The sequence below is a fragment of the Sphaerodactylus townsendi genome, linkage group LG07 (genome assembly GCF_021028975.2).
Source record: "Sphaerodactylus townsendi isolate TG3544 linkage group LG07, MPM_Stown_v2.3, whole genome shotgun sequence".
In the NCBI taxonomy this organism is placed as follows: Eukaryota; Metazoa; Chordata; class Lepidosauria; order Squamata; family Sphaerodactylidae; genus Sphaerodactylus; species Sphaerodactylus townsendi.
This window is the reverse complement of record NC_059431.1, coordinates 63166221-63190662: the sequence shown is the minus strand read 5'-3', so window position 1 is coordinate 63190662 and position 24442 is coordinate 63166221. Positions and strand designations below refer to the sequence as shown.

Sequence of the window (24442 nt, the reverse complement as noted above, 5' to 3'; positions counted from 1 at the left end):
TTATGTGGAGTCTCTGCTCAGTTAGTTTTGCTTGTTAGAGCTACCTTGTCCTGAAACCAGTTGCTTCTATCCCTGAATCTTCTTGCCAATGTTATTTTGAACACACCTGTTTCTGCTGTGTGAAACTAAGAGCAAAACCTTAAGCACCCTATTCCTTATTTGAAAGCAAAAGGGAACATCACAGTAATGTCAAAATACAGCCTGTATCTATATTTCTATTTACACTACGATGACCTCACACATAATAAGGTAATACATCCTTACTGGAGTCTCATGAAGTAGAACAAGCTTAGTCACTCGAAGGTTCACTTGAACTCCAAGGCTCTTGTGCTGGAAAAGATTAAATACCTAAAAACAAGAAGTTAGCACTTAATAGTTATTACTAAAAGAATATTTAATGAAGGTTTTATTCTTCTAAATTTATAGTCTTTGTTTTGTATTTTCTGTATCTCTGATACAACATAGGGATTATTTTTTTAAATTTAATTTATACCCTACCTTTTTCTAACTCAGTTAGGTTCATGGTGGCTTCTAACAAATAATGCATGCAAATACAGTATATAAGTTAAAACATAGAATGAAACTATTGTTGATTTAAGTTAAAAGATGGCATTCTGATTACATACCTAGTATGTATTATACGAAATTATTCTTAATGAGTTGGTTTATAACTAGTTGTAGGCAGGTGACCAACAATACCCCAGAATTTCACAAATCTTCCAAGGAGTTGAAATAAAAAGAAAAACCAAATAAAGAAGAAAAGGAGGCCAATGAAAAAGAGATTAAAAGAAAAGGGAGGAGGGAAAAAAGTGGCAGAAGAAAAAAGAAGAGGGAAGGAAAAGAAGAGGAGAGAAGTAAGGTGATCTACAGACCGTTGCTGCCTCATATGGCTCACAGAACATTTCCATCTGACAGGCCCCACAAAACTGGGCTAAGTTCCATCGTGCCCAGGTCTCATTAGTCAGAGAACTTTACCAGGCTGGGGCCAAAGTCAAAAAGGCCCTGGACTTTGTTAAGAGAAGCAAATTGATTCCTGAGAAATGTAAAAATTCCATCAAAAATATATTGGAGGAGACGGTCCCACAGAGGTTGCAGAGCATTTATGGTTTTGAAGATAATCACCTTCAGAGACCTCGAACCTGATCCGGTACTCAATCTAGAACCAGTTCAGCTGGCAGAGCACAGGTTGTATATGTGCCCTGCCTGGACCCCACTGCCACATTCTGGACCAGTTGCAGTTTCTGGAGTAATCTCAAGTGCAGCCTGCATAGAGCAATTTATAGTAGTGAAGCCTAGCGGTGTCTGTTACTTGGATCACCATGGCCAAGCCAGCATGGGATAGGAAGGGAGCCAGGCAGAGGTGAAAAAATTATCATCCTAGCTGTATTTGCAACCTGGATCTCCAACAAAGAGGCATCCAAGGTCACACCCAGAATCTTGATGGTAGGATCTGGTACCAGCTGTACGCCTTCAAGAGTGAATCGCTAATCTGAACCACTGTGGCTTAACCACAGGACTGCCACCTTCACTGGATTCAATTTCAGGCAGCTCTACTTCATACATCTCACTACAGCTTCCAGACACCTGGCCATGTCTCCTGGGACAGTATCAAGTAAGTCATACATCAACAGATGCAGCTGGGTGCCACCTGTATATTGATGGCAGCATGAAGTCCAGCATGAAACACAGATGGCAGCATGAAACCCAGCATGAAACACTTGACTAGCTAGGTGAGGGAACACACATAAATGTTAAAGAGCACTGGGGAAAGGACTGCCCCTCGTGGAACTTCACATACCAAAGGGTGTTGTGTTGAGACCCCTTCCCTGCACCACCCTCTGTCCTCTACCCTGGAGAAATGAAATTAGCCATTGCAATACTGTCTCACATAATCCTTTATCTAATACAGAGGTAGGTAAAAGATCATTTAGGAGTGACCCATCACTCTGCAATCAATTAAAAGTAGCTCTCTGCTTCTTCTCCAGTACTGCTGTAATCACTTTCTTATTCATTCACAGCAGCTTCTCTCCTTCTTTTCTTTTGGGCAAAGGAGAAGCACCTTTGTTCTAGAAAGAAAAATTAAAGCACCAGCACTCGCTTCCATCTGGTTGTCCCCATCTTTCTTCTTGCTTGCTCTGCTCTGGAACATGCAGACGAACATGATAGATCCCCCTGCATCAAGGTTGCTATTTGTTTCTTCTAAGGAAAACATATTAATAATGTTATATTTTTCCCCACAAGGCAAGTTACAATTTTGGATGAGGATAGAGGTGGTTTACTTCAAGAAAACAGCAAAGGAATCACCCAAGAATTGCAGACCTGCTTTAAAATACTATATATTTTTTTGTAAAAGGGGCCAGTTCATGGCTTGTCCATTCACCAGTCATTATCTGTGATTAAATGTACACAAAGACTTCTGAAAATAAAAATAAACAGCTCCTAGAGGTCTGTCCATCCTGTTCATATATATTCAAATGACGTGGATCCAAAAGGTTAACTTAGACATACCCAATGGGTTGTACGCATCCAGAGAAAGTTTTTACTTTATATAAGATCTCCATGCAACATTGTCACAAGTGGTTTGTTTTAAATCCCTAGAAACTACATTTTCATTGTCGTGGCCTGTGTGCCATCTCATTTGGGACTGGGCTTGTGCAGGCCAGCCACGGAACTTTTTTGGTAGCAATTTAAGAGCTCTAGGCCACTTAATGGGTGCTCCCCTCCCCCAGTCACAGCCTGGACTAGCCCAGTCCTCACCCAGGTCATGTGGCTGGGGAGGAGCAGCCCACGCTTCCCTCTGGTTCTTTCTTCACCACTAAGAGGAGTGGAGGAGTTCTTACTTCCTCTGGTAGCAGAGTTCAGGTCAAGGCCCACTAGCTGTTCTTGGATGACATGTGGGTCTAGGAGTTTGTAGTTTTTTATTTTCTTAGTTGGATATCAGCTAGAGTCGTTTGGTTTTTCACCTGATCAGCCTGGGCTTTCCAGCTAAATGTCAAGTGGTGAGGTGCAAGAGTGGCATGCCTCTGCCTCAAGCAAGCCACAGCCTGGATGTGGCTGGGGAGGGGGACAGGTTGGCTTAGATAGAGCAGAGCTAGAAAACTCAGTGTGTGTCTGGGTTTCCAGGCACATTACCCCATGCTCACTGCTCCTAATTCATTCACTCTTTCTTTCTTTCTTTCTTTCTTTCTTTCTTTCTTTCTTTCTTTCTTTCTTTCTTTCTTTCTTTCTTTCTTTCTTTCTTTCTTTCTTTCTTTCTTTCTTTCTTTCTTTCTTTCTTTCTTTCTTTCACAACAAGCCTGAGATTTAAATTATTTTCCCAACAGTCCCTTGCATGAGGTGTGAAGAGAAAGCATGCAAGAATGAACAACCATGGCAGAAAGCAATTAAAATGAGCCAAGGTACTTGTGGCTTCCTCTCCCCCTTCTCTTGCAGTATTTCCTCCTTTTTATCAAAGGGCAGCCCCACAAATTTAATTTTGGTATGTTTTCATCAGCTTTTCAGAGCTTAACACCCTCTTTTCCAGGAGCCCCTTTTCCTGCTATGTACCCTTACATCTTTTCAATCTGTTTTCTTTTATTTCCATTCCTCTTCCCTATCCCCACTCTTTCCTCCAGCAGCTACCAAAAAGTAATTACTTTTTTTTTACCTTGGACAGTTTCTTCTTCCCTCCTTTTTATTTTATTTTATTTTATTTTGTGTGATGTCCTGGTAATCAAATTACGGTAAACAAACTTTTGGCACAGTAATTTATTTCCCGTTCAGTTTAAGTTATGCTATTTATTTTGTATAAATTGCTTTCCCTTATTTCGAATAGTTTGTTTTAGTTATTTTTCTTTCTGGCAGGAGAGGTATTTAGGATAGGTTTCTCAAGAGACAAAGTAGCTGCAGGGGTGTAAGGTCACTGAAACTTAAATATGGTAAAGAAAAGATCTTTTCCCTCCTGCCCTCTCCCTTCCCTTCCCTTCTGCCTTGCATGCTGTGATTGCATCTGGGGAGGGACAGCAGAGCCTTTGCACTTGGGGCAGCACAGAGCCTCCTTCTCTCATCCAAAATGCCACCCACACCTACCTTGTTGCAGAAGCTTTTCAGTAAAAAGAATTGCTTGATTTCCCCCTGCAGAGTGCTCAAAGAGGAGTGCATCTTCAAGAAGGCGCACTGGAAAAGGGCAGCAGGGCTGACTGGCATGCAAAAAACTTAAAAACTTCATGCAGTGTGGATTTTTTTCCCCTGGGGATTTTCCTTTCTTCCCATCTCTGTCTCCTCCCTCCCAATTCCAACTCATGCCTGCTTTACTATATGACTGCCATGTGCATGCACGACTGTGCAGAACTGGGTTTGCATCACTTTCCTGAACTGCAAAAGAGAAACCTCAAAATGAACCCTGCTTGACTTTTTGTTAATAATTGTTAATGGAAGTCCTCCTCATTTTAGTTAAAGTTAAATGGACTACACTTTTGGATACAGTTATTTGGAAGCAAATCTCATTGAATTGAGTGGGACTTGTTTCTGAGGGAACCTGCAAATCCCTCTGCTGTACGAAATATTGCTTTTGTAAAATTGCAGTTGAAGAACAGAAGAGGTCATTACACTAGATCTACCATAGCAAGACTTAGTTACACAGCATGAATTCTGTACAAGAAGGTAATTATTAAAGAATTCATTTCATCTTCACTCATTTACTTAAACTGAATGATTTGTTAAATTTACATATAATTAAATGAAACATGAATGCTTGCGGTGTGTGTTACTGCTATTTTAGTGTTCAGTTTTATTAGAATATCAATTGCCAACTAGAAATCTCAAAATGACAGGCCTGAATAAAGAGGCCTGAATATCCTTCACAGCACCTAAAATAATAGTCATGTTCCTCTGATATTGGAAGTATGCATAATGACTAGTATTCATTTTTGACTAGTAGGCATGGATAGCCCTCTCCTCCATGAACATATCCACTCATCTCTTAAAGCAACGGTTCTCAACCTGTGGGGAGTCGAATGACCCTTTCACAATTGGCTGCATAAACTTCTCTATAGAGTTATGGCTCCATTTGAAAACACCCATGCCAGCACGACACGACTTCCCCTCAAGAAAGCCTTCCTTAAAAGGGCTACCAGACAAGACAAATGGCCCTCTTTCCACACATGGCTCTCCTGCAATGCCTCTTTAAGAAGAAACTTCGACAGGATGATGGAGAGGCTGGAGGCGGGAACATGCATTCACGCTTGAACTCGATGGGCTTTCCCGCCTGCCTGAGGAAGAGCAAGTTGGTGGCTGGGCATGCGGAGGACAAACGACAAACGATCAATGGTGGATTTACCAGAAGGAGGGGTGTGTGTGTGAGAGAGAGAAAGAGGGGGGGGACACATCGCTTCGTTCTATCCTCCCCGCCTTTCTTTGCTTAACGAACAAGCAGCCTCTGTTAATTTATCCAACAGCCTCTGCTGCGCTGCAGAGTACTCAATGGGGTCTAAATCTCCAGTTCTGGATGAACAAGAGCCTGGGAATATGATTTGATTTTTTTTCTGCCTTTGCTATCTCCCCTTCGCAAAAGAGAAGTATTTGTGGTTGTAAGGACCAGATCATTCCACTTTGGGTCCATCAACAAAATTGACCTCTAATTTGTTTATGGGCCCAGTGAGGGCATTGACCTTGAAAATCCTGTATACTTACATAGCTTGGGACCAACATACCTCCAGATAGGCTTTGACAAATTTTCTTCCATATTATGGGTCACCCCAAAAATTGAGGAATCAAGCTTATTTTTCAGTCTTCAGGGTTTAATATTTAATTATGTTCAATTTGTAACAATGAAAATACATCCTGCATATCAGATATTTACATTACGATTCATAACAATAGGAAAATTACAGTTATGAAGTAGCAACGAAAATAATTTTATGGTTGGGTCACCACAACATGAGGAACTGCGGCATTAGGAAGGTTGAGAACCACTATCTTAAAGCCTTTCAAGTTGGAGGCCATCACAACCTTCTGGAGCAGGGAGTTCCACAATTTAACTATGTGTTGTGTAAAGGAATACTTCCTTTTGTCTGTTTTGAATCTCTCCAGATTATCCTCCATCCCACCTGTATTTTAACCTGCCTTGCTACTGGCATACTTCAGTGATCAGAGTTCATTTTTTATTGGAAGGAGGGATAGGCAACTGATTGCTCTTGATTTTGGAGGATGGGAGATCTATTATAAAATGACTTCATCAGGGTTTTTGCTTCCACAGGAGTCCACTGACCCTGAATTGGCTGGTCATCTAACTCTACTCTCCAGTCCAACAGGCTGGCATCAGTTATCATCTCTAGTTGGTTCTTGATGCAGAAGACATTTCCTTGCTTCAAGTTGGGTAGATGGGTCCTCCAGGTTGTGTGGAATAAAGAGATAGTAGTGTTTGGTTTAGACTGTGAGGCAGAAAGCCAGGGTCAGAGGCCAGGGTCAGTAGTAAGCTAAAACGCATACACAGCATATATACGTCTATTTAGACCAATTATTTCCCTTGTTAGAAAAAAATGCCTTATATGGAACAACCAATCAGTACGAGCCACAACTTTTGGGTTGTAAGAAAATGTATAAAAAGCAGTGTCTTTGCTCTCTTTCTTGAGACACATGCTTTGGGCACTGCTCCTGTGTCACCGCTTTTTGTAATAAAGTTTTTTTTTACTTCACAAGACCAACTAAATCTGGACAGCCTTTATTTTGTCCTACAGTTGGACTGGGTTTGATCTCCTGAGTTACCAATAGCAACCGGTCCCTCTTGCACATGTTTTCTGTCTGAAATGGTTGCAGAAAAATTGTATTGATCTCGCATGGATTGAATCAATAGTGGAGATTAATAGACCCATTAGTTTGACTAGTTGCATGTTTTGCTTTTGATGACCACCATTGCTATCACTTTAATCTTTAGTGCTTTGGCTTCTGGAAGCAAAATGGTATTGCAAGAGGCATCTATGATGACCATGAGATGTTCAAGCTGCTGTGAAGGTATCAATAAGCTTTTCTATAAGTTTATGAAGAAGCCATGCCATTGTAACATGTTGATAGTTGCCTATGTATCCCAGATGGAATTTTCCCTGGAGGATGCCCTGATGAAAAGGTTTCAAGGTGCAGGTATATGTGGATTCTCTGTTCCCATAATTTCATTATGAAAAATGGAGAATTTTGAAAAATGCCTGGGGAGCCTTTGATAATCCAAACGGGAAAGCCCTGAATTGGTAATGAATCCTGTTCACTGAGAGTTGAAAGAATCTTCTGTGTCCCACAGGATTGGAACATGTAGGTTCTGTCAAGTCTAGCGATGTCATGAAGCCCCCTAGTCTCAAGGCCTCAATAATGGATCTGAGGGCCTCCATACGAAAGTGATGAAACTTTATGAACTTATCCAGAAATGTGAGACCAATATGGCTCTCCAGCCTCTGTTCCTTTGGGGAACTGTACAAAATGTGGAGGAGACCCCTGTTTGATGTTCCAAAGGAGGAACATAGTCTATTTCATGGATTTTCAGCAGATGTTGTATTGCTGAATGGGTCCAAGAGGGCTTTCTTGTGAGCCTTGTAAGGTAGAGAAGAAATGAATCGCTGAGATGGTATCCTTGAAAATACTAAGTCATACTCCTTGATCACAATTCCAATTCCTTGATCACAATTTCAATTCACCATGCCTCTGTCTAATGTTGAGCCCACTTGTTTTAAAAGAACAGTCAATTCCCCATTCATGTGTCAACATAGTCAGGGTTTTTGTGGCTCATTGTCACATTCTGGTTTTTCAGACTTCAGGGTGCACTGCTTGTAATTCTGTTGGCATTGAAAGGACCAGTTGACCAGTTGGAACATCAGTCATCAGTTGACCAGTTAGAACATCAGATGGACCAGAGTAGCCTCTGCCACAAAGAATGAGACTGAATTCAGAATTTTGTTTGTCCCTTCAATCATTTGCTTGTTGGAGCTTGGTAACAGCTGAAATAGCTTCTAAAGTCAAACTATGACTGCCCTCAATACTATGGAGGCAGTTGCAGAAGCTCTTATTGCCATGGCCATGGCTTCATGGGCTCTCTTCAAGGCAAATTCTGATCTCTTGCCAGTTCACAGGCAAGCAGTGACAAGGCAGGAGGCGGCAGGGAAGGGACCCATGGATGTGCCTTTATGCAAAGGCACATCCGTGGCCCCTGGCCCACAGGCCCCTGAGCCTGTCTCCCCAGCCTGTGTGGAAGGGCCATAGTTTGCCTGAGGAAGGCAATAGATTCAGGATTCAACAGATATTTTTTTTCAAAAGGAGACATTTTACTTGTGAGTAAAGAAGAAGAAGAAGAAGAGTTTGGATTTATATCCCCCCTTTCTCTCCTGTAGGAGACTCAAAGGGGTTTACAATCTCCTTGCCCTTCCCCCCTCACAACAAACACCCTGTGAGGTAGGTGGGGCTGAGAGAACTCCGAGAAGCTGTGACTAGCCCAAGGTCACCCAGCTGGCGTGTGTGGGAGTGTACAGGCTAGTCTGAATTCCCCAGATAAGCCTCCACAGCTCAGGCGGCATAGCTGGGAATCAAACCCGGTTCCTCCAGATTAGATATACGAGCTCTTAACCTCCTACGCCACTGCTGCTCCTTCAGCCAAGGGATTGCTACCAGCTGCTTCAGGATTGGCGGCATTACTGGAGTCAGACCCTGTAGTCACGGTCTGATTTAAGTTGGCAGAGCTCATTGTAGCAGGCATTGCAGCCTGACTGCTTATATTAGAACTACTTTCCCCTACCAGTAAATGGTGTCCATCTTGTTGGATGAGTAGGGGAGGAACTTCTTCTTTGCACACTTTTCCAGCGCTCCAACTGTAGCCTCTGGATAGACCAGTTCTCCTGTTTCCGGGCGAGCAATGACATCCTCCAAGCTCTGCTGTACTGAAATGACCATCAGAAGGCTTTCCAGCTTCAATTCTGAAACAAAGCTGTTTCCAGAGTTGTTTCCTGCCATCAGTATTTTTGGCAGGAAAAAGATGCCAGTCTCTTCCTGAGATTGCTGGTAAGCAATTCCCTCTCTGTAGCTCTCCTAACTTCTAACTCCCACTAGAAGTTAGATAAGAAGAAAGGCAAAGAGAAGAAACAAAGCTTGAGTAGAAGTAGAAAATACAGGAATAGCTGAAGAGCCTACACCTGAAGTTGCTCTCCCCGTCTGAGGCAGGAAAAGAGCTGAACACAGGGTGACTCCCACTGAAGGAGCCAGAAAGTGAAAAAAGTTATTCCTGCCTCCCTCAGCAAAAGGACAGAAATCACCCAAGCATGATGTCCTCCTGACTCAGAGAATGGCTAGTATTGCTTGGGTTATGGAGCTAATACCATCAACCTATCCCTGTCTTTGGATGACCATCTATTTCTAATAGATCACAGAATTTGGTCATAATCTACCATCATACTATGAAACATCAGTTTTCATAGTAAAACATCATTTTATCTTTTCTCTCTGGAAAGTTCCAAAGTTTCCTACCATATTTAGAATTGTTAGAATAAATCTTCTGGCTGCATCTGCTCCGTGATAAGAAACCATAGCTGGATCCGCAATTACCACAGTCTCCACATTAAATTCTTGAGGTAATTTATAGGAATATCTTTTTCCTCGTCGACCTTCTGCCTTTTTTTGATCCTTGGATTTTCTGTTCTCTGCAAGAAAAATTCAACACCAATTGTATACTTTATTAATTTTTATCAAATAGATGTTGCTTATGTTATTTTGAATATTTTGTTATTGAATATGATTGAAATATTTTAAAAGAGTATACAATGTGAATAAATCTAATGCTAAACCACCTGATTCAATTTGATTGTATATTTGAAACATTGGCTCATTCTAGTCAATATGTCTTTTAAAGAAAAGCCATGATCAACTTTGCCCTACAGGTAATCCACCAGTCTTGGTATCTATTTCTTCTGTTTACTTCTAAATTTGCAAGGGTGCTCTCTAGTTGACTCCTCTTTTTTAAGACTAATGCTACATGAAGGTTAGCTCACAGCCACTAAATGTTCAACGTTGAAGCATATATTAAAGATCTGATATGTACATGCTTTCTCCAGCTATAAAATATTAGGTAAACTACAACTCCTTTTCATCATGAATTTTCCAAAGAAACATGCACCAGGAAGCTAGTTGAGTCACAGTTCCTCACAGAGGTTGTCTAATGTGGGTATGGTATTTAAAACACATACATACACACATGCAGAAAACTGGGAGGCTGTTTTCCATGTTAGAATTTAGAAGTGGGTTTACACAGAATCTAACTTGAATTCCCAATTGGGCAGAAAATAAATTTCAAATTCATCTTCACTTTTCCGTCAGTTATAAAATGCTATTAATGGGATGTTTTGTTTCTTAGAAACCTCACTGAAACATTTATACATATTCACATTGTTACACAGTTGTTCAGAAGGGGTAAAAGGAATATTAAATCAAAAATCAAACAGGTTAAACCTTTCTAAAAGTGTGACAAAATGTTAAAAAAGTACTTTCACTCTATCAGCTCTGAAATTCTTTTAATATTGGTATATTTGGAATTTCATAGTTTTTGTAATGTTTCCTTTACAACAAAAAGACTATTATGTATACAACTGTCACATTTAATAGGCTTCTTCCATTTCAAGAGATTACTGGTTCCAGCAACATTCTCTTTTAAAATTGCTTCCTTTTGGTCTCTCAGTAGGAATCCTTGAAAACTGAAGAGCCTCCTCAAGTGCAACCACTGCGTACAGAGTAAGTACAACACAGACCACACAGATGAGAGAAAACAAGTAAGGTTCTGTTTCTGAGAAGCTTTAAAAACAATAATGAAACCTCCTCAAATATGTTACTTCAGTATTCCACATTACTGGGACTTAAACACATTGAAAAATGAAGCAACATTATTCGCTTTTGGTAAAAGAATAAATGGGTATAAAAATTAATTGTTTACTCTGGGGTGTCATAGACAGGAGAATATGGCCTTACCTGCTATTTCTGTAAATCCAAGAGAAGAAAAAGGATCTTTACAGCAACATCCTCTGCCTTCTCAGAAATAAGCCCCACTATTTTCAGTTATGTTTATTTTTAGTAGGTGCTTTAGGATTTATGTTTAGCGTCAGAGATTCTCGTGGAAACCAATAAGTTATATATGTAGAATACACCTGATCATGGTCCACACAGCCAGTCTTCTGTATGTTGAACAGAAGACCGTAGCACACCTAATGTGCATAAGATATATACCTGAAGACTTTGATCTTGGCCCATTCAGAAAATGATGAAGAACACATTTACTGTAACTAAGTTTATTTGCAAGCAAAGAAGTATTTGGCCATTATTTTTAAACCGGGACAGAGGTTCTTAATATCTGGCACCTAGAAGTAAGTCCCATTGTGAAACATTATTTTAAAGTGTGTTTAAGTCAACAGTCTCATCAACCAAAACGAATAAAATTAACTTACATAGAATTAAGGTGCTTGTCATTTTAAGTAAGACGACTCAGAACAAAAACAGTTATCTGAGATTATGAAAAAACTAACTTTGTTCTAATAAAAAATACCTACTGATTTAAAATACATTAGCAGATTTTACATTACCAGTAAGAATAGCACAGTACTGACTGTGAGAAGTTGGCTTTTCAATTTCTCTTTCATGTGTGGACCTTTTACGTCTGTATACACGGTGTGCATGACCTGTCACAGCTAAAGTATGATTGAGTGGTTCAATAAATATGAAGTCCTCGTTTATCTGCAAAAATCCCATCTGCAGAAGAAAACAACATGAACAGATATGCTATGTTTTTAAAAATGATCTATCATGCAACATAGAAAATTATTTTAAAATTACTTCTTAATATTAAAATCTGTGTTTTGAAGACTTGCTTAAACCGCAATTAAATGCTCACAGAATGTCCTTCCTGTCACTTTAACAACTCAACACTGGGCGTTTTCGCACACACAGTTTGTTGCAGATCTGGCATGTGAGGTCGTTGCCGTATCACACATTTGTTTGCACACACTTAAGCCGAAATGTGTTCCGACTCCCTTTCTGTGCCACATTCCAGCCGTTGTTCCGCATTTTTCCTGTCGCTCGATACTTGTGCAACTTTCTTGGAAAACGCAGTTTCCCCCCCACAATTTGGTGCCTAGTTGCGAAACAAAAGTGGAGCGAAAGTGGATCAAGCGGCAGCAAGGGTTTACGCCCACCATGTGACGAGATTTGATCCATCCAATGGGAGTGCGACTGGGCGTTCTGGCTGCGCGCGCACATTCCTTTGTTCCTTTTGCGTCTCACTCGACTTCCCCCCCCTCATCCCGTTCGGTCGTGTATGCCTTGTAGCTCGACCCACAGATGGCCTCTTGAAGGGTGCTTAAAAAACCGCCACCCCTTTCTGCTCTTCTCTTTGTCCCTCCCATTGTCCGGAGACTGAATGGAGGCTGAAAGAAGCCTGCTTGCTTTGGTGGAGCCTAGGAGATGTTGCTTAAAGGATGCGGATTTTCAAGGAGGGCTGGAAAGAGGCCCGGCTTGCATCTTTGAGAGGAGCAGAGAATATTCTCTTGTGCTGTCATGCGCAGCGGGTGCCTTATTTGCCTGCAGACCTCCTTTGGGGGTGGGGTGGGATGCGTGTGGGTTTTCCCCCCCGTTTTCCTTCTCATCCTGCTAAAGTAGGGTAGAGAAGAGGGCATTCCACTGTTTTCATCCCCCTCTCTTTCTCAAGGATCCAGTGCCGAAGGAAGTCACTCCCTGGGAGGAAATGGAACAAAGGTATTCCTGTACCTTCTCGGATGGAGAGAGAGACCACTGAGAAAACACCCCGGCCAGGTGGCGTAGGGGGTTCCAGGAAATTGCGATGTATCTAATCTGGAGAAACCGGGTTTGATTCCCAGCTCTGCCCGCCTGAGCTATGGAGGCTTATCTGGGGAATTCAGATTAGCCTGGGCACTCCCACACATGCCAGCTGGGTGGCCTTGGGCTAGTCACAGCTTCTCGGAGCTCTCTCAGCCCACCAGCCTCCACAGGGGTAACCGCGATTTAGGCCCCACCCGGACTGCCCCAGGACTGTAGCCAGCCAATGGTCAGATTCGTCGTTTGTGCATGCATTTCCTGAGGGATGCAAAAACCAGGGGATTGCGAGGCAAGCGGAAGATGTGTGTGGCTACCAGACCATGTGTGGCAGATGCACCATGCGAGTGTGAAAACTACATTAAAAAGGTAAGGAATCAATGCGGTTCGCTTTTATTCTGGAATAAAAAGTGTGTGCGAAAACGCCCACTGTAAACCATAAGCAACCCAGATGTAAGACAACAATCCCTATCTGTTTCAGGAAAGATGACCATTTTGTTTTATCAGCCCCTTTATTTCAAAATACTGAAACAAATTTCATTTACTTTGACTTAATCTGTCTTGGTGGGTAGCTGCAAGGCAGTAGCAGAAGCATATTGAAATATCTGTAACATTTTAAAAAATGCTTAGGAATAGTCAAGATGTCACTTAAATATCTACATACCAAACTACATTAGTTGTATAATACACATTATCATATATATTTTTTAAAAAGACAAATCTTGAATAAAATAGTTTGTATAGAAAGGAACTAAGGGCAGTTCAAATGTTACTTTTCATCCTGCATGGAAAAAATCTCTGTGTGGGAAAACACAGATTTATATCATACTGTTTGAAATACAACAGATGTGCTTTTTCAGCTGAAAGTACAGAAGGAAGTCTATGAATGCATCAGTTATTCAAGTTCATGTGCTTGTGACAGAAAAGTAATAATGCCATGCTTTAGTGACAGTACACTTCACTAATATATTACATAGAAACTGTAGGTACAAAAAAAATTCTGAATGCAGGAAACAAAAATATTTGACACAGTATTCATCCATTAACATTAACATAAACTTCCAAGGACTCTGAGTGTACACTGTTTTATTTTTAAAAATCTATGATCTGAAAAGGTAGACTAAATACCAACTTTTCATTTGTCAACCAGTTTAAACCATGGAAGTGCCTCTATTCCTTTATCAACGTGTGTCATTCTGCTAGAGTTAAATGCTGATTCACCAGTGAAAGAACTTTGGATCTAATCCTGAAGAGATCAATTTTCCTGATATTAAACAAACTATTGTTCCAACTCTCATAGTTCTCTGGACAATTATGGGTTCATCCATGGGAGACTTGGTTCAATCCCATAGGAAGCCATGATAAAAATCACCCAGTAGCATCAGATACTCAGTTTAAGCTGTCTCATGACCTTGAAACAAATTGCATCTGACATATCAATGAAAAGGAACAGGGTGTGTTCAAGTGATTTCTTACATGTTGTCTTTTTTTATATTTACTTCAGAAAAGAACAGAAAAAAACAGAGGCAAAGAACTTAAGGATATACACAAAGACAACAATGTAACAGTGGTAGCATATCTACACATAAGTTTCTGTAAATGGTTTCAAAATATCTAAAAATAACACTCTTCATCAAAAGGTAAATATATACAGGCAACCTAGTTAGTGCCTGTAATACAATGTATCCCTTCTCACTGTTTATAGTACGTTATATATAAGCTGCCACCGCAGGTAGATCTACAATTTTTATACAAGCATGCCTTAATTTAGTAGTGAAGAATGGGGAGTTACTGCCTCAGCAACTGTTACCTAGTTTGTTCTAGCTTAACATACACAATAGTGGTTATGAATGGGAAATCACTCTGATGCTGAAATAATATAAGCATATTTGCTGGAAAGGGTAATCAACTCCACAGCTACAATAAAAGAGCAGAGGGGCATTTTTAGTATAATGTATGACCAAGGAACAGAGGCAGTGAAGTATTACCTAGTGGTATCTTTTCTGTGGTAGAAGATTCTGTTTTTGCCTCTAATGTGCTAAGCCTCAACATCAAATGGGGCAGTGGTGAGGCCAGAAAGTCTCTGATATATAACTGGGACTATTATTAGTGAGGAGTTTTAGTAGCAAGGATTGAATAGTAACTCCTGAAAATGTCATTGGTTCTAATAAGAGAAAGCCTCTAGTCCTAGGAGAGTAAGCCTCAGTAAGGCCACCCAAGAAAGGGCAACGAGAATGGGAGATATTCTCCAGAGGTTATAGCTAGCACTGCTTCGTGTTTGTATTCTAGTACATTATTTTATTATTACTATTGACTTAATTTGTACCCCACCTTTCTCCCCAGTGGGGTCCCAAAGAGGCTTACATCTCATTATTCTGTCCTCTATTTTATCCTCACAATAACCCTGTGAGATAGGTTAGCCTGACTGGCCCAAGGTTACCCAGCCAGCTTCCATGGCACAAGTGGCAATTTCAACCGGGGTCTCCCAGAAACTAGTCGAACACTCATAACCACTACTCCACTACACTGGCTTAATGTAATACAGCTCTTTTAGAATCTATTTTAGAAACCCACACTGATTCTTTTAGCAACCTGAAGAGGGGAGAGAGGACCCTCTGATGGAAGGCTCCATGGAGGGCTTGTAGGTAGTAGGTGGCACAGAGCTGAACACCGGGCTCCGCCCAGCTGGACCTGGCATGCAGCTCTGCACAGACTCCCATCACTTCTGGCCTCCACGTGGGTTTTGGAAATGTTGGACAGTACAGAGCTGCACACCCAGACAAGTTTGCAGTGCAGCTCTGTGCAGGCCACCACATTAGGATCCACATAGGGCTTGGAGGCAACTCTGCACCCATCACCGTTATGGCTTCCACACTCCTCATGGGGCATGGAGATGGACATTGTAGCCCTGGAGTCAAGGTAAGTGGGAGAGTCAAGGTAAGAGGGGAAAATGTGGGCCCCAGGGGAAAATGTGGGTGCCAGTAAAATTCAAATTTGGGTCTAATTAGAACCAAATCTGAATTTTACCAATTTTTTGCACACCCTAGCCAAAATAGGAATCCTTAATTTATAATTGCTCTATCTCTAAGAATCTGCTTAGATTTTATAAGTATAGAAAATATTGCATGGTTTCTCCAAGTCTGGAATAAAATTACTGCCCCCCACTTCTATATGGAGCAGCTATTTGGAGCTTTGGAAATCTCTAATCTTTAGAACTACTCAAAACAAATTTGTCCACCTTCTGTTGCCTGCACCTTCCTCAACATCTTGTGCTATGGTCAGAGTAGAATTATCTCTGCCCTCAATAACAACCTTGGTTTGTAAACCATCCATTAACTGCTGGCTGAGAATTATCTTTTCTACGTATCTGACTTTGACATATGAAGGGATGGTGGTGTGGTTTTGAACTGAGGTTAGTGGCTATCCTTGAATTCTCAGTAGACTACTTGAGAACCTTTGGCTTGCATACAGCTAAATTTTGAGTAAAATAAAGATTGATAGACCACAGTGCTCAAACAGATGTTAGATTAGCTGGAATCTTGACAACAACTCTCCTTTACAGGAAGTTAACAACTATACAAACTTCTTTAGGCATTACTTTATTGACATAGTAAGATTATAGGTATAGAAGAGACTTTTTTCAAGGCACGCCTAAATACTGCACTAATTGCAGTCTGCTCCTGGAACTGTCGGTCCATTGAGGATTTGTCCAATGTCACATTCCAGTGCCCAAGATTTGAGGCTGTTATGAGCCAGTCCCCTGGCGATGAGAACTCTGACATAGACCATGAAGACATCATGGATCCAGAACTGGTTCCTTGCAAGGAGATGCAGGCAACAGAGCCAATTCCCAGCCCTCCCCAAGGCACAGCCAGTTCCAAGGCCTTCCCCACCAGCTGAGGCAGTACCTGACACCTTGTAGCTGGGAGAGTCATCAGGAATCTCAGATGAGCTGAACAACAAGTCAGGAGCACAAAGGAGGCAATGACAGGCTGCAGCTACAGTGTAAAGGGAGAAGCGCTCATATTGCACAGTATGGCAGAGCAAGCAATATCTGTATCCCTAGGGATGACTAAGGTCTCTGGGACCCACAAGCTATTAGCCAGGGGTATGTGTATTTAAAAGCTCTGTCTTGGGTTTGGCTCTCCTTGGGTGCAATGAGTTGTTTCCCTAGGAAGCGCCACATACAAGGACGTAGGTAAGGGGGGGGTTCTCGGGTTCAAACACCCCCATTCATGTCCGAAACTCCGCCCACCCGTTTGTGGGTTTTTAAAACATTTTAGTGTTTTCCGGTTTTTGGTCTGCAGGGGGCACATTGTTTAGGCTAGTAGCACCAAACTTTCAGGGATTGTTTGGGGGAATCTTCTGATGATATTACCCAAGTTTGGTGAGGTTTGGTCCAGGGGGCCTAAAGTTATGGACTCCCAAAGGGGGTAACCCCATCCTCCATTGTTTCCAATGGGAGCTAATAGAATGGGGGCTACACCTTTGAGGGTCCATAACTTTGGACATCCTGAACCAAACTTCACCAAACCTGGCAGGTATCATCAGAAGAGTCTCTTATTGATACCAACCAGGTTTTGTGAAGTTTGGTCCAGGGGGTCCAAAGCTATGGACTCCCAAAGGGGGTGACCCTTCCTCCATTGTTTCCAATGGGAGCTAATAGGAGACGGGGGCTACACTTTTGAAGGTCCATAACTTAAGGTGGATTTAAAAGGAGAATTTGGGCTCTCTAGTTTAAACACAATTGAAAGTGATACTGTTTGGGGGTGGATTCCAGCATCACAGCAGCTGCCGGGGAGGGGGGGGCGCAAAACTCAGATTTTGCACTGGGCTCCATTTTCCCTCTATGCCTCTGCTCAGAGGGGAGGGCAGAAGGAACTGCCAGCTGCCGGCTAGGAGCCCAGTTGGTGGGGGGCAGGGCGGGGGAGTCTGCCGTCCCCAGCCTTGGAGAGCTGCTTTTATAAGCACTAGGCCGGGGGCAGGGCTTGGGGAGGCGTGGCCATGCCCTTGGGGCAGGTGGGGGTGTGGCCCCACCCCTGAACCCCCCCATAAAAAATCTATACCTACGTCCCTGGCCACATACCTGGTCTTCAGCTTCTCTGAGCCCCAGCTCTCAGCCTACCTGGATTTCCTGCATATGTTGACGAAACTCTTTGTACAGTGGTGGCCTGTCAGCCCCTGCCAGCATGGCCAATTGTAGTCCATAACATCTGGAGTGCCAAAGGTTCACCACCACAGGACTACACCTTTGCTTACTGCCTGACTTGACTCTGGTCTGTCTGACTATAGCTTTGCTTGTGTCTGCCACCTGCCTTGACCTCAGTCTACCAGACACACTATAACTGACACTTGTTTGCAGCCCAGTGGATTAGAATAGAAGGTTTTTAAAGACTATTACATCTTCTTTACCAGGAAGATCAGATTGGTAACACTACTGACACATTAGTATAAATTATTACTTTATGAATGGCAAAGTTTGTTGCCACCATCATAAAGATTGTATTTCAAAAGAAAGGAAGAAACTATGAAAATGTACAAAATTTAACTACCAGTACTTAAAAACACTAGAATCAAGACAATGTTTAGTGACACCCAGACTCAGGATGTCTCTCTGCAGGAAGCAATAAAATGGACTGTAAATGAGGACCTAAATACACAGACAAACTGCTATACAAATGCACTTACCAATTGAGCATGCAACATAATGTGTTACGTACAAATGCTAAAATGAGTAAACATATACAAATTACACTTGCAAACTGCACCATTAACACTTTTAACTAATGCAAATGGTTCTTTCTCCCACCCTGGACGTTTCACAGGTATATATACTCCACTTGCTTTTCTGACACCTGATCCACTGAAGATGCCAGTCACAGATGCAGGGGAAATGTCAGGAGAAAATACTACTGGAACACAGCCATACAATCTGGAAAACCCACAACACCCTTGTTTTTATTTTGATTGAATCATTGTTGCTAAGGCTTATTTGCTGATACAATAAAAACAGAGTAGTAAGGTCAATGTTTTTTAACAAGCCACTACAAACTCTTTAATGCAAATGTATGTGAATTTAAAATAGCCTGAAGTTTCAGAATCCTTTCTGAGATTATGTATCTACTAGCGGGCCCAGCCATGCTTCTCTGTGGCTGAGGACAGTGAGGTCTGAAAGGAAGGGAGGAGGAAGGGGAGAGGCGTAATGGCCGTGTTGGACCGTTTGGGTGGGAACACTCTTCCTTCCTCTCCCTGTGAGTTTTGGAGCCGTTGGTGTGGCTGAGAGTACCTCCTCATTCCCCGACAGGAGCCGGCTTGGTTGTACCTAACCCTCCACCCCGCAAGTGGGTTGCCACTGGCAGTCCACACAGGGAAGCTATGAGGGAAGGGAGAGACTGCGGACCTCCCTATTTAACTTAACTGTTGTTCCCCTCCGGGAGGACGCAGCCACTCGCTCCCTTCCTTTTCTAGGCGGACCTTGGAAATCAGTCTGTGGCTTCGCTGCGGCTCACTGTGGAGAGGTAGGCAGGGAAGGGAGGAGGAAGGGGAGAGGCGTACCGGCTTTTCCAAACGGCTTGGCTTGGAATGCTCCTCCTTCCTGTCCCAGTGTGTTTCTGGGGGATTCCAGTGGCAAGCGGGTTCACTTTATTTATTTATTTATTTTTATTTTATTTTTGCAACTTTTATACCGCCCCATCCCCAAAGGGCTCTGGGCAGTGTACAACAGGTAAAAGCAATAATACAAGGTAAGTAAAAACATTAAAAAGCAGCAACAGTTAACAACAATTATCAGAGGAGTAAAAGTATAAATGGGCCCAACATCTTAATTTTAAAATTCCTTCCCCACCCCCCAGGGGAGGCATGGTGGCCTCGTTGGATGACAATGACCTAGTTGTCTGGGTCGGGCGAGGGCCAAACAGGAAAGGGGGCACCACATCAGCGGCCAGTTCCTCCAAAGGCCCGGCGGAACAGCTCCGTCTTACAGGCCCTGCGGAACTCGCCAAGGTCCCGCAGGGCCCGGACAGCTGGAGGAAGAGCGTTCCACCAGGCCGGGGCCAGAGCCGTAAAGGCCCTGGCCCGCGTGGAGGCCAGCCGCATCATTGAGGGGCCAGGGACCGCCAGTAAGTTGGCCTCAGTTGACCGGAGAGGCCGTGCAGGGACATATGGGGTGAAGGTGGCTAAGCCATGCCCCCTGGCCCCCTGGCACGGCGGCCCCTCATTGGTCCACTGTGGGTTTGGGGAAACATGCCTTTTACCAGACTCCGATGTGACCTGTGAGCCCGGTGAAGATCCGAAAACATGCCCACAATGGGAAGCCACGCCATGTCCAAATTTGGGGGTGATCCGTCCAGCTGTTTCCGCGTTAGGGCGCGAGTGTGTGTGTATGTGTGGGGGGGGGTCTTACCTTAAAAATTATAGCACATAAAGTATTATCAAGTTTATGTTTTACTAATATTTTAATGTACCAGTGCATGAATCAATGTATATCTTTTTAACAAGAATGTTAATATGAAGAGGTTGCCAAATTTATGTACTAAGTTTGTTTTTCCCCCTTTTTATTATATTTTAAATTGTAATTGATATTTTTAGTTTGAATAATCAATATAGATCCATTTTTTCTTTCTTTTTTCGCCTTTCTCTTTGTCTTTTGCATTATGTTTTTATTCTGTTTATTTATGCTTTCACATCCTGCATTCGAGCTCCCAAAGGAATCTGGTGGGCCACTGCGAGTAGCAAAGTGCTGGACTAGATGGACTCTGGTCTGATCCAGCAGCCTCTTATGTTCTTAAAGAAAGGACAAGAGAAAAACAAGATCAACATTGAAAAAATTACCACATTGGCTGCTGTCACCATTTGGGGAGCAATGTATGCAGCAGTCCATCCCATGATCTGAGGTGACATTCCCCTTCCATTAAAACAGCATAAACTATTTGTGCTAGTAGATAAGAAACTGCAGAATTCTAACCAAGTTGGTCAATTCTGAGCTATAATTTAAAACTGTCCAGGCACAGATATGCATGGAAGATGTGGTCCCACATTAGGACAAATATGCAGAAATGCATGCAACTGATGTCAGCTGTACATATTCAAGAGCAGCACAAATCACTTTCACCTTGTTCTTATGAGAACTGATGCAAGTCTTGTGAAGTAGGAAGCCATGGAAACTTGCTGGGTGAACTTGGACCAGTCACACACACTTTGCCTCAACCCTGACAAGTATTTGGATGGGAAATCTCCAAGGAATACTAGTGTGTAATGCTGAGGCAGCCAGTGGTACCCAACACCTGAACATCTCTTACCTTGAAAACACTACAGAGTCATCATAAGCCAGTTATGTCTTGATGGCAAAATACACACAAAAGAAATTTGACACAAGACACCAATCAGGTAGAGAAAGGTAAAGCTGGAAGGTACCTCAGGAGTCACCAAGTCCACTCCCCTGGACAATGCAGGAAATTCACAATTACTAGTCCCCACTCCCCCAGTGATCCCAACTCTATGATCAGAGGTTTGTCTAACACACAAAAGTTTCACTTGTCAGAGATTTAAGCAGATTTGTGTTTTGTTTTAATTTGTCTCTCAATTTGTCTGCTCTCACTCTCTCTTTTTGCTATCAAGTCACACCTGACTTATGATGACTCTATAGGGTTTTCAAGACAAGCGATATTCAGAAGTTTTTGCTTCTGCCTGCCTCTGGTCTCTGCTAAGTTTCAGGAGGCCATGCAGAAAACAGAAGACCCAAACATGAAAGGGATTTGGCCTGAATTTACATTAGGGATGTCACATTTTCCAAAAGTCTTGTTAGGCTAGGCCCTGGGTCAGGAATGGCTTAGAAGAATGGACAAAAAAAAATCATTCTTGCTCTCACAACCATTTTTCATCTCCAAAGTTTCCCTTCAAGTTGTTTTTCCAACAACTTGGAGGAAATTTAAACGTGAAAAACACCTAGCAGGTAAATGTTTAGGTACCCGCCCACTGCTCTTCATCTTCTGACCATAGCCTTTCTCTCCGACTTTTAATGTTTTTTTTAAGTGAATGTGACACATTTGTGTGTCACATCTGTTTTTAACCAAGTTCACAGAGAATACTAGTAGTATACATTCAGAGCTGGTTACATAAGCAGTTTTTCTTACTTTAAAACTTCTCAAGTGATGCCACTCTTTGGCTGAATGAAGGAGAGCTCTTGGATGCTTTGGGCTTTTGAACAACTTCTATAATTGACTCTATTTATGCAAGCATTGGTTTTTCAAAGTCTAAATGATTTTCATCCAGAGCAACATTCTCTCTATTTTCCTTAAATTCTGACTTATAAAGCTTACCGTGCGTTAAATGCAACTGCAGAGATATTCTTACAAGTGGCACACAACAGTAATCACACGTGGTATTGAACAGGGGTTGATGATCTGACTTTTCTTTTATCATGTCCCTACCATTTCTCCAGCATTCACCTGATACCCACAGAGTTTAGGTGAGGAAGCCACACACACTAGGATCTTTGTCAGTCTCATAAATGACCTTTATCTTTGTAAAAAAGAAAAAGATGAAAATGTTAATATTCACAACATAACTTTGAAGGATTTTTTTTCTTCTTGGGAAGCCATTCTACTTTGTGCAGCAATGAGACTTCCTGAGGAAAGAAATAGATGCTGTCCAATCACTGTTATTTCTTTTGGAAGGAAGCAAAGAAAAATTGGGAAGTCTTTAGGTCACATGTCTTTTTTTCTTAATCAATTTCCTATTCATCCTAGGTTTATCTTGCTGTCTTCAACAGTTAACTCCGTATACTCTCTACTAGCCTGACATACTTGGATAGATCTCTCCTACTCTCTCTAGGCTGTAAAAACTAGATGTTAAATGGCAGATTAGATACATGAAAAGCAGCAGCAATCCAGAAGGGCTGACCTGGCACATATCACCAAGACCTGGATGGGAGAAAGGGAGGAGTTAATTTCTCCCAGATATGCTCTTTTGACTACTAGGTAATATATTAGCATGGACCTAGTGGGAGATAAGAAGGTATAGCCATAGTCTGCTTTGATTCCATCCATCTAAACTGGTGCCCTGCCCAAGAACTTTCCATTTTTGAAAGTGCATAACCTTGTTAAAACAACAAGAGACACAACTGGGATTCTGTCAGTGTTCTGCCCATCCCACTGCCAAACAGAGTCCATCCCTGATCTGGTGGAGTGGTTTCAGGGTAGTGTTGAGGATCCATAGGCTGGATGTCCTAGGGGCTCAACATTCATGATGAGGCTGACTTGTTAAGAGTGACTTAGGATTTCATGTCCAAGACAACCTTTGGTCTACAAGACATGGTCTTCAAGACAACCTTTGGGTCTGTCCCACTCATCATGTAGCAATTTGTTCTGGTCAGGAAGAAGGTGCACTGAAGGTAGAAGAACTGAGGACAATCCCTTTTCCATGGCCTACTTGTGTGGTTTAAATTTACAGGAAGTAAGTAGATTGCTTGGTGGCCTATGTTGACCAGTTACCCTGACACTTTGAAAATTTCTTGCTATACTATTTTTTTACTCTACATAGCCACAGATAGGGCCAGATGATGCCAGAGTGTTGGCTTGTCCAGTTGTGTATAATACTTTTCAGTTTATTCAGTTTGAGAATGTGGACAGAATTTTTGGAAGATAGAGATATGCCACCCTTCTCCCTACTATTTGCTGAAAGCAGCTGGGGGGAAGGGGTGATTGTCAGAGTCTAAAAGACAGTAAATGTCTCCTTAAGAGAGGAGCTGGTCCTCTTTACCTTGAAACTGGTAGTGGTTCATTCACTCCTTTATTACTCTGCTGTGCATCAGGAGATCTGAGCAACTATTATACAGTCTCAAATGTACCATTCTTGAGCAAGGTGACATGTGGTGGCTATACAACTGTGTGTGTTCTTAGATTACACAGACTGAATTTTTCCAACCTGGTTTCAGGTCTGGCTATGGAACTGTAATGGCCTTTGTTTCCCTGATGCACTGGACTGCACAGGAAGACATATGGAACATGCCCCTGTTAGTGGTCCAGGATCTTTCAGTCTTTCTCAGCTACCATAATTCCCTGCCCCCTTAGCCTTCAGTTTTATTTGTTATTTAATGTATTTAAATCCTCTACAGGGACATAAATTAGCTTACATTGTTCTCCTCTTCTCCATTTTCCTCAATGACTCTGTAAGGTAGATCACACTGTAAGGTCACATTCATGATAGAATGGGTAATTGAACCTAGGAGTCCTAGATCCTACACTGCAGTGGCTAATATTGAATGCTAGTGAGTTACCACATGGTCACTGGCAAACCTGGGTAAATTGTGTGTTAGTGAATTACTTTGTGGTTGCTGCTGGCTCTGGCAAGTCCTCTCTCCATGGTAGGAAAATTACAGCAGGGTAGCATGCAAGGCCAAGACATTCCAGAAAAGAGACCTGTCCCTGCCTTTTGCTTCCAGAAACCAAGCTTAAAAGGCTAGTAATATTGTTGTGGCTGCCTAATGTGACAAAAACAGACACTTTGATGCATTCAGGCAAGTAGAATGCAAACCTTAAAGCATTAAAATTAGAATTCCTTGTGATTGGCTAGAGGGAACAGAGGGGGAGAGTTCTATAGCAAGCACACAGGAATACTGGAG

General features: G+C 42.2%; 1 protein-coding gene across 2 annotated transcripts in view; it reads right to left on the bottom strand.

The window, feature by feature from the left end:
* The window catches only part of ADAMTS19 (ADAM metallopeptidase with thrombospondin type 1 motif 19), a 109905-nt gene that overhangs the window by 75998 nt on the left and 9465 nt on the right, over positions 1-24442 (bottom strand). The window contains exons 3-5 of one of the 2 annotated variants that reach the window (XM_048503409.1): positions 11577-11742; positions 9478-9650; positions 265-348 (exon numbers count right to left, since the gene is read on the bottom strand). In XM_048503409.1, coding sequence (XP_048359366.1) covers positions 265-348; positions 9478-9650; positions 11577-11742 — 423 coding nt within the window. The remainder of the gene's footprint in view (positions 1-264; positions 349-9477; positions 9651-11576; positions 11743-24442) is intronic. The other variant, XM_048503410.1, reaches the window with a different exon arrangement.